The sequence below is a fragment of the Tenrec ecaudatus genome, chromosome 6, assembly GCF_050624435.1.
Source record: "Tenrec ecaudatus isolate mTenEca1 chromosome 6, mTenEca1.hap1, whole genome shotgun sequence".
NCBI classification, from domain to species: domain Eukaryota; kingdom Metazoa; phylum Chordata; class Mammalia; order Afrosoricida; family Tenrecidae; genus Tenrec; species Tenrec ecaudatus.
The window spans coordinates 22,308,645-22,325,528 of NC_134535.1; the positions used below are offsets into that span (position 1 = coordinate 22,308,645).

Consider the following 16,884-nt stretch of genomic DNA (forward strand, 5'->3'; position numbering starts at 1 on the left):
CTTGACGAAATTGGCTTCCTAATCGCCTCTAGAGGACCCGTGGTGGTGCAGTGGTTATAGGTAGGGCTGCTAACGGCAAGGTCAGCAGTTTGAAACCACCAGCTGATCTGAGGGAGAAAGTTGGGCTTTCTCTAAAGAGTTACAGCCTGGGAAACTCACAGGGCCAGTTCTACCCTGCCTTAGAGGGTCACTATGTGTCAGAATCAACTACATGGCAGCGAGTGAATCACATGTAAGTAAAACAATGGCTGAGGAAGCAGCTTAGTGGACACCCTTTTGCTCTGGGGTTTTCTGGAGGATTATCTACGTGACGTGCCCTCAGTTTCTGGAGCCTGGGTCTGACTGGAAAGCTGCCTTTCAGGGTAAATCATTATATTCCGTGGCTAGACCAGTAGGATGTGCTAAGAGTGTTAGAGGTTCTCATTTTTGGAACATTTTTGACTCTCTAGTCCAAATAGAAGGAGTCTTGGTGTGCTGTGGGTTAGACCTTGGGTTGCTAACAAGGTTCAGATCCACCAGCTGCTCTTTGGGGAAGAGAGGGGGCTGCCTGCTCTCATAAAGATGGACAGACTAGGAACTCCTGTACAGGGTTACTAGGCATCAGAATCAACTCATCTTTTGCTTTTGTTGGTGGTGGTGCCCTCTGGTCGATGTCAACCTGAAGTGTCTCCATGTGACAGAGCAGATCTGCTGCACCGGATTTTTAGGCTGTGACATTTCCAGGGTCAGTTTATGGAGTGTTTTGTTCTACAGAACCACCGGGTGGGCTTGAACCCTCCACCTCTTGGATGGCAGCCAAGTATCTAACTGCTTGCACAACAAGGGCCCCTTAATAATTTTAAAGTTTGTACATAAATTTGTAAATGCTTCTGTCAAATGGCCCTTATAAACTAGAAATCGTTTAGACCTGGACTCAATTTCAAGTGGAGGAAATTGCAGACACGTCATGTATCAAAGGGTCTTATGAATTGGATAGTATTATCCTCTTGAATATATAAATAAGCACCTAGAGGCTCAGAAAGACCATAGGATACTCCAAGACCCTTGGGCTAAAACGTCTGGGACTGGGGAGCCAGTCCTCTGATCCTGAACCCCCTGTCCATAGGCTCTAGGAGTTTCCGGTTTTGTTGGGGAGCCAAGCACATGAGACATGGGCTGTTAGACAATATGATCAGTGCCGAGAGAGACACTGGTAGAGTGTTTTGGGGTAGCCACAGGAAGACTGTGGCTTGGTCTCTGAGTCCTGGCAGGAAAAGCATTAAGAAAAAAAAGATGGGCATGAACAAAATCAAGCAAGGCTGAATCAGTGGGTGATATGACGGTGGGGAGATGACATTACAGGAGGTGCCAAGGTTCAGGGAATGGAAAATCTTGTCTGCCATCTTAAAGATCCGGCAAGGAAGCAGTTGTAGCGTTTGTAACAGGAAGGGGCATGTTGGAGTAGATTTGTTCTTTAGATCAAACACTCCCGTGGTCAGATCGAGGACAGATTGGCTGATGGGAGACTGTAGAGTTTCATGTGTAAAATAAGTCAGGGGTAGCAGAAATTGAGAGAAAAAGTTTGAAATTGCAATTAAGTACGTTAAAACCCACAGGGCTGTGTTTCTGATTGAATATGGGAGGCGAGGGAAAGGGAGTGGTTAAAACCATTCATCACTTGATAGTTATCCCACAACTCAGTGGATGGTGGTACAACTTAGTGAATGCTGCTGCTGCCATTCCCAGTCTGGGGAGCACTCTGTGTGTGTGTGTGTGTGTGTGTGTGTGTGTGTGTTGTGTTTGTTGTTGTAGAATGGGGGCAATGATGAGTGGATTTTGAGCATGATGAGCTTGAACTTACCAAGTGGATGTGTGTGTGTGTGTGTGTTTGTTGTTGTAGAATGGGGGCAATGATGAGTGAATTTTGAACATGATGAACTTGAACTTACCGAGTGGATGTGTGTGTGTGTATGTGTGTGTGTCTGTGTTGGTGGTGGCGGTGTAGAATGGGGGCAATGATGAGCGAATTTCGAGCATGATAAGCTTGAACTTCCCAAGTGGATGTATTCAGTTGTTGTTAGATGCCCACACATCTGAACGACCCCAGAACAACAGAACCAAACACTGCTCATTGTGGCGGTCACTGGGTCAAGCTATCTCGTTAAAGGCCTTCCTCTTTCTCACTGACCCTCCACTTGACCAAGCATGATGCTCTTCTCCAGGGACTGCTTTCTCCATTTGTCTGTGGAGACAAGAGGTCTACCACTTGTCTGTCAGTGTGTCACCCTGGATGCCTTGTGTGTTGCTGTGATCCTGGAAGCTATGTCACAGGTAGTTCAAATGCCAGCAGGGTCACCCAAAGAGAATAGGTTTTAGCAGAGCTTCCAGACTAAGAACAGAGTATGGGGAAGGAATCAGCTGCCCACGTTGGAGACAGTAGTTACTGAAACCTTTATGCATAGCAGTGGCATAAAGTAGGCAGTGGCATTTATGCATTTGGTTCTCAGGAGCTAGAGGACTGAGCGGGAGACAACCCAGCTGGGAGTCATTAGCTGCACTTGGGGGCTCACCCTGCAGAATGGACGAAAGATTCAGCAAGCAAGCATGTTAAGACAAAAAAAATGGCAGGAGATAGAACTTGGGATAACGTCCTTGTTTTGAATGGTGGGCAGAGGAACAGGTGGACCAACAGATGAAGGGTTCAAGAGGCAGGATGATGTCAGAAAAAACACAAATCCAGACATGGGTAGAGTGTTAGTCTGGGTATTTTAGAGAAACAAATCCATAGAAACTCATGTATAAGAGAGAGTTTTATATAAAGGTTAAGTGCACATCAAGAAAACATCCCAACCCAGTGCTGCCCAAGCCAAGTCCAACATTAACCCATATGTCTGACACCAGTCCACAAAGTCCTCCCCCATCTCACAAAACACACACTGTGATGCCGAATGCAAGAGGAAAACCGAATCAGTGAACATGCAAGCATCTCAGCGCTGGCAGGTGTCTCCGCACGGCTGCTCCAGCACCCAGGGTAGATCCATGCAGCTGCTCCTTGGGGATGTCTTACAGGAAGTGAGCCTTGCCAGCTGAAGCAGGGAACTGGCTAAGGCAGCTGCACCCTGTTCCGACCATCAGAAAGCAAGAGACCCAAGAACTAGAAAGGTGAGGCTCACTGAGCCATTTATCCCTCTGCCCTTCGATTAACCCCACCTGTGTTTATCGGCCAGGTTGACACAATATACTTTAACTCACGTAGGGAGAAACTATTCAGAAAGGAAAGAAGAAGGGGGTATAGAATGAGGGAGGGGTACCACCTTAATAGAGCACTCCATCAGACCAGAGATATGCAAGCATCTCACAGAACTAGGCAAAGGAGTGTTTTCTTTTAGAGCAGTGGTTCTCCACCTTCCTAATGCCTTGACCCTTTCATACAGTTCCTCATGTGGTGACCCCCAACCATAACATTATTTTCATTGCTACTTCATAACAGTCATTTTGCTACTGTTATGAATCAGGCAACCCCTGAAAGGGTCGTTCGACCCCCAAAGGGGTGGCAGCCCTACAGGTTGAGAACCGCTGTTTTATAGAGCCCAGAAGTAAACAAGGCCAGGTCAAACCCAGGTGTGGGGAAGTGGAAAGAGTGGGCGACCTCATCATTATCTCCGAATATTTTCCATCGAGGTCAGCTAGGGAGAGGTCCTTCAAGGGGTAGGACATTGGTCCAAGTTCAGGGGCTTGAGGAAAGGAGAGAAGGCTAACCACAGTTTGGTTAACAAGCACTGTGTTTCTGATTGATCAGTGGGGATAAAAGATTCAGTTATTAATTTCTGAGCAGAGAAATGGGAGGTTGGCCTTGTTATGGTCTAGGGGCCATCCATGAATTTGATCTAAGCTGTATGGGAGGAGTAAGCTATTTTCCTGAACACAGAGGGTGGGGGATCTCTCTACCCATGGTTGTTCCCTAGTATCACAGACCTCAGGTAAAATTCCAGAGGAAGCCCCCCGATCATTCAAAATCATGGCAGCTGAGAGCTGACCTTTGTGTTTAGCAACGTGGAGATCACAGGGAACCTTCAGGTTGGGTAGAGTAGTAAGAGGGACCTGTTCTGTCCCTTCCATCCCAAGACAGGTACATTATGTACATGATACATGGTATAAATTCAGCTCTTTGGCAATTGCCTCTTGTAAATAAGTAAATTGAACAAATGAATACCATTTGCAAATGAGACGATAAATTATGGCAGTTTTTCTTTGAATAATTTTTGGAGAATTATATTAAATTACTCACAGTGGCACTTGGTAAACTGTTTTCTCAGTTTTTTATTTGAAAACCATTTCAAACCTACGAGTAAATTTTATGAATAGCACTGTGTTTGTCTCGGTTGACTAGAGAAATAAGTCCATAGACACTCATATGTGTATGAGAAAGAGCTTTATAGCAAAGAGAAATTGTACATTAACAAATATCCCAGCCATTCATTGCCTGTCTTTCTATGGCTTGATTTTTGGTGCATATTATTATCTCTACAGATCTATCTAGATAAGATAGGCTGGATGAATAGTCTGGAGGAGAAAACAATGGGACCAATAGTTCCGGGGGGACACGGGAGAGGGGGAGGTGGGGGTTAGGAGGTGGTGCTGACCAACCCAGGGACAGGGTTGCAACAAGTGATCCAAAATTAGTGGGAAGGAGGGTTTGAGAGGCCTGGTAGGGATTCAGCAAGGGCAAGGTAACTGAGAGAAATTACTGAAACCCAAATGAAGGCTGAGCATGACAGTGGGACAAGAGGAAAGTCAAAGGAAATAGAGGAAAGAAATAGGTGACAAAGGGTATTTATAGAGGTGTAAATATTAGCATGTACATATGTAAATATCTTTATATAGGAGGGTGGGGAAATAGATCTACATGCATATATTTATAGGTTTAGTATTAAGGCAGCAGATAAACACCGGGCCTCCACTCAAATACTTACTCAATGCAAGAACACATTGTTCTATTAAATTGGCATTCCATGATGCACACCTTCCCAACACGATTGCTGAAGACAAATGTGTGCATAAGCAAATGTGAAGAAAGCCAATGGTGCAGGGCTATCAAAAGATATAGCATCTGGGGTCTTAAAGGCTTGAAGATAAACCAGTGGCCATCTAGCTAAGAAGCAACAAAACCCACATGGAAGAAGCACACCAGCCTGTGTGACCATGAGGTGTGGAAGGGATCAAGTATCAGGCATCAAAGAACAAAAAATGATATCATTGTAAATGAGGGTGAGTGCAGAGTGGAGACTCAAAGCCCATTGGTAGGCAACTGGACACCCCCATACTGAAGGGTTCTGGGAGGAGATGAGCCAGTCAGGGTGCAGGGTAGCAACGATGAAACATATAACTTTCCTCGAGTTCTTAAATGCTTCCCCGCACCCCACTATCATGATCCCAATTCTACTTTACAAATCTGGCTAGACAAGAGGATGTACATTGGTACAGATAGCAACTAGAAACACAGGGAATCCAGGACAGATGATCCCTTTGGGACCAGTGGTGAGAGTGGTGATACCTGGAGGGTGGAGGGAATGTGAGGTGGAAAGGGGGAACCTATTATAAGAATCTACATATAGTCTCCTCCCTGGGGGATGGACAGCAGAGAAGAGGGCGGGGGGAGACATCGGATAGTGTAACATATGACAAAAATAATAATTAATGAATTATGAAGGTTTCATGAGGGAGAGGGGAGTGGGGAAAGGGGGAAAAATGAGGAGCCAATATTAAGGCTCAAGTAGAAGGCAAATGTTTTGAGAATGATGATGGCAACAAATGTACATATGTGCTTGACACAATGGATATATGTGTGGATTGTAATAAGAGTTGTATGAGCCCCCAATAAAATTAGTTAAATTAAAAAAAAGAAAATATTCCAGCCTAGTCCAGGTTAAGTCCATAAATCTGCTATTAACCCATATGTCTGATACCAATCTATAAATTCCTCTGCAAACTCACACAACACATGCAATGATGCCAAATGCAGGAAGATCACAGACCAATGGGTGGAAAGTCTTATGGATCCAGTGGTGGTGTAAGTATCTCATTGCTGGTGTAGGTCTCCACATGGCTCCTCCAGCTCCAGGACTCTAGCATAGCTCCCTGTGTCTTGTCATCAGGAATACCAAGCAGAGAGTCCTGCCTCCAGCGAGCTATCTATCTCCCTAGCGCCTCCAAATGAGGTAATCAAGTTGTGACCTGATTGACAGGATAAATTACACCCCTTCACTCTTAATAGTCTCAAGTTGGCACCAGATTATGGAACTACCATAAGCATGATAAACACCGGGATACTCTTCATCTGAATTCACTAACTGCGAACATTTTGCCATTGTTCTTTTGCACATGTGCCCTCGTGCATGTCTCTCTCTGTCACACACACACACACACACACACACACACACTTTGTACCTTTTCAAAGTTAGTTGCAGATGACACTTTTTTCTCTAAATGCTTCACATGCCACTGAAATACTAGGACATTCCCCTCCATAACCACAGTAAATCCACTGCCATCTAGTCAATTCCAACCCAGAGCTCCCTTATAGGACACTAGCTCTGTCTCACAGGGGTTCCAAGGCTATAACATTTTGGAAGCAGATTGCCACATCTTTCCCCTAGGGAGTGCTGGTGGGTTCGCACTGCCAACCTTCTGGTTAGCAGCTGACCCTCTTAATTACTTCAACACCAGGACTGCTCTATAACCACACCACAATGTTCAAACCCTGGGATTTCACCATACACAAGACTTTATCTAATGGATAGTCCATTTCAAATCCCCTCTAATGTCCAGCATTTTCCTTTATAGCTGTGTCTTTTTGGACCCAGGATGTACAGGGATCTCCCATTGTATTTGGTGGCCATGCCTCTTAGTCTAAAACAGTGGTTCTCAACCTTTCTTACACTGCGATTCTTTCAAACAGTTCCTCATGTTGTGGTGACCTCGTCAACCACAAAATTATTTTTGTTGCTACTTCATAACTGTCATTTTTCTACTGTTATAAATTGGGCGGCCCCTGTGAAAGTCATTTGACCCCCAAAGGGGTCACGACCCACAGGCTGAGAACCATTGGTCTAGAACATCTGCCTAGCTACCATCTGTAAAAGTACTGTCCCTTTACTTTCTTTCAGGAGTTAAACAGTTTTATAGAGAAATAAATACCAGGTAATATAATTCATTAGTTAAATCATATTAAGAACAGTTGTCCAATCATCACTACAATCAACTTTAGAACATTTTTTACTTCTTGAACTCATTGTTAACTCTGAATTTCTCCCCTTCCATGTCCCTAAGGCATTATTAATCCATTTAGTATCTCTTTAAATTCACCTATCCTGTATTCACTATATAGAAACCATACAAAACAAGGACAAAAACCAAAAAAAGAACCTAGCAACAACGACCAACTAAAACAGAGAAAAGCCTCAATTAAAAAGAAAGAAAATATCAAAAAGTGGAATAAATTTAAAATGAACCAAAAGGGATATTAAATGTTTTATTGTGTATATTTTGGCCACAATTAAAAAATAATGACAGTAATAACATTGAGTTCAAGGAAGAAAACATTCTAAAATTGATTGTAGTAATGATTGTACAACTCAAATATGATTCAACTATTGAATTGTATCCTATGTGGAAGAAGTGCCAATAAAACTGTTAAAAGTAAGGGGCAAAAGGGGAGATCAAATGATAAGGGGTTACATTTTAGTCTACCTCCAGCTGCCATAGTCCACTTTATGGTGACCACTGTCTGACAGTAAGGCTATTTACTTACCTTTCTGGCCCACAGTCAGACTTCATCCCTGAGGGGCCCGGCAAATGGCTTGGGGGCATCTACTCTCATCTTCAGTGTTCAGAAACCAGAGTGTTTAGAATGAAGCTCTTGAACCGTTCCTTCCCCCCTGAGCTTGCATTTTGTTGTTTACAATCCTTGGATCACATAGGCTGGTGTGCTTCTTCCACACGGATTTCGCTGACTCCTCGCCTCACGCAGGCTGCGGCTTGTTTTAAGACAAGCCTTTAAGACCCCAGGTGTTACTCTTTCTGATAGCTGAGCACCACCTGATTTCTTCCCCACACTTTGCTATGGCCCCCATGTTGTCTTCAGAGAGCTCCTCATGAGGGCGTCTTGAGTAGGCCCATGTCTTAAGTACTAATTGCTCTTACGTAAGCAGTCGTTCAAAATTCATTCCTATACCTACGGATTAGATATGCCCCCGGTTCGCTTTAGGGATATCATGATCCTTTTCTTTCAGTACTTTTTCTTTTTCAAAATTTGCATTTTCTTCCTCTCTTTCCAAAGTGTGAAGCAAGGCATAATTAAAAAAAAATCAATATGCTTATTTTCAAATACCCAGCAGGCCAATTATTGCTCAGTGATTCTTCTCATCACCTCACGATGGAGGCAGTGGGCTATTTGTACAGGTCCCTGGACTTAAGGACCACCTACCTGGGAGCGGCACATCCATCAATCCCCGGAATCGTGAAGTGAGTTTTTGTTTCAAGTCTCAAAATGAGATATGGTCAATCATGCTCTGTATTTGATCTCTTGATATCTTTTGGCCCTTCCCAGCCTTCTCAAGGAAATCGATCGGCTCCAGGGCAGGAGATACTACCTTCCAGACATATGCCATCAATCCGCGGAGGGGTGGAGGACCGGCGGCCCCCTGGGGAAGGACGTGCGGAAATTGAGATACCACAGCTCTCAGAATTCCCACACGGTGAGCTCCGCCTTGTGTCTGGATGCGGATCAGCTCCAGAGGGCTAAAAGCGCCGACTTTGCCCTGAATCCGATTTCAGATGCATCTGAATGCATTTCTGGAAAACAGAACAAGAGCTTGAGACCCATTACTTGCATCCCCGTGAGGAAAAAGACCCGCCCGAAGACGCAGAATCATGTTGAACTGTGGAATCGTCCCGAAAAAGAGACGTCGAAGAAAAAGAAACCCTTTCCCTCCAAGATTCTAGCGCTGGGTGAAATGAACAGCGTAGTCAAGCTTTCCCGGCAAAGAGTGACTTCCACGAGCGGGAGCGGGACACAGCAGATCACCACAATCTACCAGCACCCTCTGGTAGAGGCGCTCAGCTCCGCCCAGCCCCTGGACTCCGTAGTTGAGCTCATATCAGAGAAGTGGCTTTTCCACAGCCCAGACTCCAGTTTAACTCCTCAGAAGTATTTTTGGCGGAGGAAACCTCAAATGGACACAAAATGGTATCAGCCCTTAAATGATACCAATAAAGAATGAGAACACTCATGGGCCCTTATAAATCTATGGTTTTTGGTTACTCCCCCAACCTGGCTCTTTGTTTTACAACAGCGGTTCTCAACCTTCCTAATGCAGTTCCTCATGTTGTGGGGACTGACCCCCAACCTTAAAATTATTTTTGTTGCTACTTCCTTACTGTCATTTTGCTACTGTGATGGATCAGACCACCCCTGTGAAAGGGTTGTTGGGCCCTCAAAGAGGTTGTGACCCACAGGTTGAGAACTGCTGTTTAGAATCTTTTGATTAGTTATTTCACACACAACTCATAATCCTCAAGGTGGCATAGTGGTTATGCATTGGGCTGCCAGTGGGAAAGGTCAGTGGATCAAAACCCCTCCTGCTGCTCTGAGAGAGAGATGAGGCTTTCGGGTAAAGACTTACATACAGTCTTGGAAACTCACAGGGGCAGTTGGCACCCTGTCCTATAGGGTCACTATGAGACGGCATCGACTGGGAGGCAGAGTTGTTTTTATTTTTTAGTTTAGGGATTTGATGTTGTGGTCTCTTAAACATTATCATGGATGTTAACTAAAAAAGCAATTTTTCCATCACACCTTTGGGAGGGAGGTTGAGCAATGTTGATTAGACAGGGTGTCATATCTAGAAACGGAGCACTGGTGGCAGAGTGGGGGACCTGTTGTGCTACAGAGCACAACTGGCCCCTAGGGTTTTCTCGATGGTAATTGAACAAACGCACAGCAAACCATGTGCTCACCATGAGTTCCAGTCCACTTGATGGCCCAAGTTTCAGTTAGTTATTTGGTGAATCTTCCCGAAATAGATATCCAGGTCTTCTGTGGCATGGCTGGGCAGGTTTGAACCACCAATCCAGGTGAGCAGTCACGGAAGTGCAAATTTTGCCTTGGCTCATGAGGTAAAACAGTTACTAATACTTGGGCTATTTACGCCCCCATCTTTTTCACATAAGGTTTGAGCGTGATTTCTGTACTCCACCCAACCTCCATCCAGCACCTACACAATGGTAATCTGGGGTACCCAGGTACGTCCTCGCAGTCCTAGCTGCCCACAGATTTGCATCTGGGTTCTGGGTGGCCCATACAGACTTTCCTGTGGGAGCTGAGTGGGTTGAGCCTTCTATGTAGAAATGTGTGTGGCGGTCTGCTGATCTGGTTTTGGTGAGACTACAGGTACGGAATGGCTGCAGCTTAGCGGGTCTGAGAGAAGATATGTGGACAGTGCCCCTGAGAGTGGGGCCGAGAGTGTCCGGCTGGACAGAGGACCTCCAGCCTACCCTTCATATTTATTTGGGTCCTATGGGGCTGGTATATGACAACTGACATTAGGAACACAGGAGTCATTTGCTGTTAAATGTTTTGCCCTCTGACCTTGGGTCACCTTTCTCAATCCCTGGCAGTAGTAGAGAGCAAACTGAGTGAATGAACACTTGCCCCTCTTCTTCCTGTCCAGTTTCCTTTCCAAAAGGGATTGAAGGGTAACGGGTGCGGGGCAGCTCTGTGCTTTCAATCCCCAGGGAGCAGGGCTAGCCCCCAGAGTTCAGGCCTGGCCATGGCCCCCCCACACAGAGATGCATCCAAGCGGGGTCGGGGGATGTTCGAATGGCGCTGGGGCTGAGGAGCGCACCAGGCTACAGAAAGAGGTCACCTCCCGGAGGCTGGGTCACAGACTGCGGGGCAGAGGGGCGACAGTCGCAGATTGCAGGGAGTGTGGCAGAGATCCGCTGACATCACAGAGATGGCGCTTCGGGACCCAAGGCGGGCGACGAGCCGTCCTCTTCACACGGTCCTGGCTGTGCGCTCGATCGCCGCCAGCGTGGCAGGGTCAGGAGTGACAGCAACCGGGGTTGCGCCGGTCCAGGCCCGGCCTCCGCCCCGCCCCGCCCCCAGGATCTGCCCCGCCCCCGCCCCGCCCCCGGGACAGCCCCGCCCCTCCCCTGTCCCCGCGGCGGCGGCCCAGAGGCGGTTCCGCGCCGCCACGTGCTCCGACGCAGGGCGCCGCCCACCCGCCTGGCTGAGCGCGGACGGGTCTGGGCCGCGCCGCGCCGCGCCACTCGCTGTGCGGAGGGGAGAGCATGGCCGTGCCGGCGGCGGCGGCGGCCCGCGGGGCCGGGGCGAGGGCAGCGGCGGCGCTGCGCGGCGGCTGCGGGAGTGCGGCCCGGGCACGGCCGCGCGCGGGCCCCTCACGGCCCTTGTGCACCGCACCCGGAACCGCTCCGGACATGAAGCGCTACCTGTGGGAGCGCTACCGGGAGGCGAAGCGACGCACGGAAGGTGAGTGCGGGGGCCATCCGGCCCGGGACCCCATCCCTGCCCGGGGCCGGGACCCCCGGGCCACTCCCAGGCGGGACCCGGTCCCTAGCACTTGCAGCCTCCCGCAGCATCGCCGCTGCCGAGCGACTGGGGGCCGGCGGAAAATGCATATGCAGAAACTTTATCACTCTTGCCTTTCTCCTATTTTTGCGAGAGGCATTTTATGATGGTTGGAGCCTTTTAGCCAGAAATCTGCGTGGGGAAGAGCTTTGGGGATTCCCGGACCTCGCACCACGCTCTGCTAGAAGCCGTGGTTACAAACCGCGGTAGTGCTGAGCTGAGCGGGGAGGGGAGGGGAGGGGAAGGTGGAGCGACGTGGAGCGAGCCCAGATGCTAACCTATTTAACCTCGGCCGGAGGGAGGGGGTCCCATAGGATCCTTCCTGGCCAGGTGAACATTAAATTAGCAGGGACCGGTATTACCTGGAGAAAAACGGAAAGAGGAATTAGCTCACTAGTGCCGGGCGCCTAATCATCCTGAATTCAAACGATACTGGAGGACAGACCCCCGGGCACCCTGGCCCTATTGTAGAGATGGGGACCTGGCAAGGTCACACCCAACCTTGAGTTGAACTCGTCGACCTTTCTTCTAGCACAGCTGACCCCGGGGAAGAAGGCCAATGATCCTAATCTCTAAGGTGCTGCAACAATGGGCTCAATCATTGCAGCCTGGTGAGGCTGGCGCAGGGCCAGGAGATGGTTCTTTCTGTTGTTCATAGGGGTTTGATGAGTCTGAAGCGTGAACGGGCTTGAGGGCATCTAGCAACCTAAGGTGCTGCTTTCAGGGAAGGTTACAACGAGAAGAAATTAATATCGAAGCATTTGGGATGGATGTGGCTTACACAGAGAGAGAATGGCTTGCTAAGGGGGAGATGAGAAATTCTGGCATGGAAGTGTTGGGGATGGATGTGGCTTTTAGAGATAGGGAGAGAATGCTTGCTAGGGGAGAGACTTTGAAGGCTCACATTGTCCATCTTTTGGCCAGAAGTCAGTTTTATGGAAGTAAGCACAAAACGATGATTTTACCAATTGGAGTAGCTCACCCCTCTCTCCTCCCCCAAGAAATAAATATGGCGAGTGATGCAGAATTCTCTGGTGGACAAGTACCTCATTTTCTGAGTTTCCCGAGTTGAGTTTTGCCATCTGTTACTGGTGTAGTAGTGGAAATGGCATTGGCTGTGGAGACGCTTGGGGATTCAGATGTTAGAGGTGAAGAAATTTAGAAGCATATCTAGCCCAGCTTTCAGATTGACATATTTTCCCCCTTGAACTCTAAAAAATGGAGATATTTGTATATTGTGATTGTAAGGAATAAATATCCTTCACCGTGTTCCTAGTGCTATCATTTTGCAACGTTGTAAAATGGTGTGTATCACAATCAGTATTTTGTCTTTGATACAATCCACAGATTTCACTCAGAGCGCTACAGTTTTTTTGGTATGCCTGTGTTCAGTTCTAAAGTTCCTGTGTGCATATGCATCTCCACTATCAAGACAGAACATCATTCCCCTTACCACAGTGATTCCCATGTTTCGTCTATCCTTTTATAACTCTGGTGGTGTAGTGGTTATACACTGGGCTGCTAACTGCAAGGTCAGCAGTTTGAAACCACCAGCTGCTCCTCAGGAGAACGATGAGGCTTTCCCTCCCATAAAGAGCTGCAGTCTGGGAAACTCACAGGGACAGTTTGTCTGTCTGATGGGCTCGCTGTGAGTCAGCATGGCTTCTGTGGCAGTGAGGTTTGTGAGTTTTTGATAGCCACACCCACTTCCCTTTTCCACTCAGTTTCTCCCTAGTCCTTGATCTGATCTCTCATTTCTAAACAGCGTCATTTAGAAAGTACCATGATGCAAATATGTCTTTTGTATGCTATATCAATGTTTATAAATATAGAGTGTAACCTTTAGGAAGGGGCTCCCCTCACTTCGCTCCCCCCAACGTAATTCTCTGTTTTTAGGTGCCGTCTAGTCAGTGCTGACTCAAGAGCCATCCCAGTCTGCAATGGAATGGAAACACTGCCTGGTCCTGCACCAACGTGTGTGCCCATTGTTGTAGCCACTGTGCCAATCCTTCTGTTGAAATGGGTGCAAACACTTGTCTGTTTCCACGGTTTACTCTCTACTGCTTTTACTGCTGAGTCGCATTCGATGGGACGGATGCACCACTGGACAGCTGAATGGTTTCTAGGTCTTGCCCGTTCTGAGTCAAGCGGCTGTGGACATTTGTGGACAGGTTTTACGTGAACATTCGCTGTCGCTTAGCTGGGGACCCATCCCCAGGAATGCGCTCACTGGGTCAGATGGTAACTGCATCCTTCATTTTCTGAGGTTCTGTAGGCAAGATTCTGATCTACATGACCCCAGAGACTCTGGTTGCGCTGTCGAGGTCAGGCATAAGTGAGGCAATCCATAAGAAGGCTTGAGAACAGTGCCTGGCGCAGGAGATAGCTGAAGGCTTGGCTAGTAAAGGTGTGTGTCGGACCGAGGGGTTCTAATTTAAGACGGAGTAGGAAGAAAGGCCTGGTGACCTACTTCTCTAATTCACCCAGTGGAAGCGCGGTGGGTCGCAGGTGATCAGCTCTACCACCAGGCTTGGGGATGCACGACCCACGACATTCTGATCCACTGTGCATGGGACAAAGATGGGGCTTTCTACTCTTGTAAAGAGTTACAGTCTCAGAAACCAACAGGGGCAGTTATGCCCTGCCCTATAGGGTCACTGTCAGTCAGTCTCGGCTCCATGGCTTTGAGCTTTGTTGGTGCCTGGGGTCACTGGGAATCGGGCCAGTGCAGCGTGCCCTGGCCCTTTTACCCCATGAATGCAGGGCTTGGCTTTGACTCCCTTGGCAGCTGTTTCCCTCTTCTTGTTACTACTCTGGCAGCACTGCCCCTTCGCTGTTACTTCCTCCAGATTAAGTGAAGTTACGTGCAGTGTGATCAGACTGGCTGACTTTCAGAAGTAGATCCTGAGCCCTCTCCTCCTAGGATATCTTAGTGTGGAAACTCGGCTGAAACCTGAACAGCGTCATGGCAACACGAAACCCTTCCTTGGCGTGATGTGGCGGACGTGACTGCCGTGGGGCATGAAGTGTCTTCACTAGAAATTGAACCTGCCTCCCCTGCATGGAGAGTGAGATTTCCATCCCCTCTATTCCAACCACCGCTGCCCTTAGCACTGTCCTGCTGCAATAAGTATGCCCAGCCTGAGCTCATTCAACCAGTGTTTCTCGAGTGTCTCCCATTGGGCCAGATGGGTGAGGCTGAGCAGGAGGGGCCTGTTTGTACCGCCGTGAACCAGTGTTGCCTGAATGGGGAGCTGGGTAAATAGATAAGGGACAGTCCAGCCAGGGGGAGATAAACAGCGGGCCCAGGGCTGTTGACTTGGAGTAGCTCACTGCTCAGAGTGGAGGCAGGAAAAGCCTGGCCAAAGCCTGACACTTGAGCTGCATAGAAACAAGAGAGCAGAAGAAACACGTTAATTCTTATTTATAGAAAGACCTAGCTATTCTCTCTCTCTCTTGTCTGGTTTAGAAGGTCAACATCTTGTTTTCTTCCTAAACTGATGATTTTGGTCTGCCTACCCATTTGAGCTCTTGCTGTAATCTAGACAATCTGCTCAGGTACCTCCTCTGAGGGGTTTGTGGGATGAAGCCTGCATCATAGGGGAGAGATGATTTTCCGTCATTATAACTTTCCTATGCGCGCGCGCGTGTGTGTGTTTGTGAGAGAGAGAGAGAGAGAGAGAGAGCGAGAGAGAGCGAGCGAGAGAGAGCGCGCAAGACTGAGAGCAAGAGCAAGAGCGCTCCCGACTGAAACCCTGAGCCTTGGTGGTGCAATGGGTTACTCGCTGGGCTGCAAACCACAAGGTCAGCAGTTTGAAACCACCACCCGCTCCTCAGGAGGAAGAGGAGGCTTTCTACTACCATGAAAATTTACCGTCTTGGAAACCCACAGGGCAAGTTGGGTCCTATAGGGTCATGTTGACTCAATGGCAATGAGTGAGATATGTATTTTTCCACAGGGACGTTTTCCTTTCGCACCATTGCAGCAAAGCTGAGTTGCAAAAGAGACTGTAGGGCTCGTCAACCGAAAATATTTACTGATTGTATGTGTGGCTGCTCTATTAAAACTCTGAGGAGCTCCCCAAAATGATGTTGAGCAAAAAAAAAAAAAAAAGAGGAAAAGTGCAGATGGATACTATGAAAGGTTTTAAAAACATGCTAGAGATGTTCTAGATTACCTCTAAGGACACACGTCTGCAGAAATCAAAGGGAAGCGCAGTCGCCAAAATCAGGGTGGTGTGAAGAGGGCGCAGGTGGAGACTGACAGAGTTTTGTTACCTAAGCTGGATGGTGGGTCTATGTTTCTGGTATTGTTTTTACACTTTTCTGTGTGTCTGACAGCCTGATACATTCTTCGAAAGTCATCTTTTATTTCCGCACAAGATGTGGATGATCCTGGAGCCACCAGGGAAGAAAAAGAAGACAAATGGCCCATTTTCGGGAAGAGAAGCGCTTCCTAAAATGGGAGAGACACATAGACTTTGACAGGTGGAGGGTCCTCCTGGCGGTCACAGTCTTGATGTATTCTGAAACAGTCGTCTACCAATCAAGTTTTTTCCATTGAAAGTTGCTGATGAAATTGTATATAAACCCAAGCCCACCAATCCTGCTGCCATTGAGTTGATGCCAACTCACAGCGACCCAGTAGGACAGGGTAGAATGGCCCTGTAGGGTTGATGAGTCTATAAATCTTTCTGGAAGCAGACAGCCACATCCTTCTCCCATGGAGCAAGTGGGGGTTTGAACCACTGACCTTGCACTTTGCAGCTGAATGCTGTAACCAATGCCAGTGTACTACCAGGACTCTTAAAATTATACACGAGTACCCCGGAAATCTTAATTGTTGGAGCACTGATGTCCTCGGTAATGGTGTGGTGCCCAATGTTAGACTATCGAGTAAACCTGCAAGACCATCAGTTAGGCTGTGTAGAGTTGTGTCTTTTTGCATTTCATGTGCAGCCAGCAGCCGCCTGTCATGCCTGGAGGTTAGTGTGTGGAAGCTGAGCATGTGGTACTTCTAGATTCAGGTGCAGTAGGAAGAAAAGCCTGGCAGTCTACTTCGGAAAACCCTAGGTGTCAGAACGGTTTGACCCACAGACCCGTCACGGGGACCTCGCTGGATTGGACAGTGTGCTTTGTGCCCTTGTGTGTGGGGTCCCTGGGTTGTGGGCTGACTGGACGGCTGTTAGCAGCAGTAGCCTACTGTTCAATTGCTGTGTGACCTTGGCCACTTCTTCACTTCTCATCTGAAAGCA

General features: G+C 47.8%; 2 protein-coding genes across 2 annotated transcripts in view; both read left to right on the plus strand.

Moving 5' to 3' along the window:
- The window catches only part of LOC142451355 (putative tetratricopeptide repeat protein 41), an 80,198-nt gene extending 70,938 nt beyond the window's left edge, over nucleotides 1-9,260 (plus strand). Inside the window, exons 16-17 of the mRNA XM_075553203.1 lie at nucleotides 8,373-8,502; nucleotides 8,588-9,260. Of these exons, the coding sequence (XP_075409318.1) occupies nucleotides 8,373-8,502; nucleotides 8,588-9,260 (803 nt within the window). The remainder of the gene's footprint in view (nucleotides 1-8,372; nucleotides 8,503-8,587) is intronic.
- Nucleotides 9,261-11,328: 2,068 nt separating this feature from the next.
- NT5DC3 (5'-nucleotidase domain containing 3) overlaps nucleotides 11,329-16,884 on the plus strand; it is a 58,291-nt gene continuing 52,735 nt past the window's right edge. Inside the window, exon 1 of the mRNA XM_075551084.1 lies at nucleotides 11,329-11,530. Within this exon, the coding sequence (XP_075407199.1) occupies nucleotides 11,332-11,530 (199 nt within the window). The 5' untranslated portion in view covers nucleotides 11,329-11,331. The remainder of the gene's footprint in view (nucleotides 11,531-16,884) is intronic.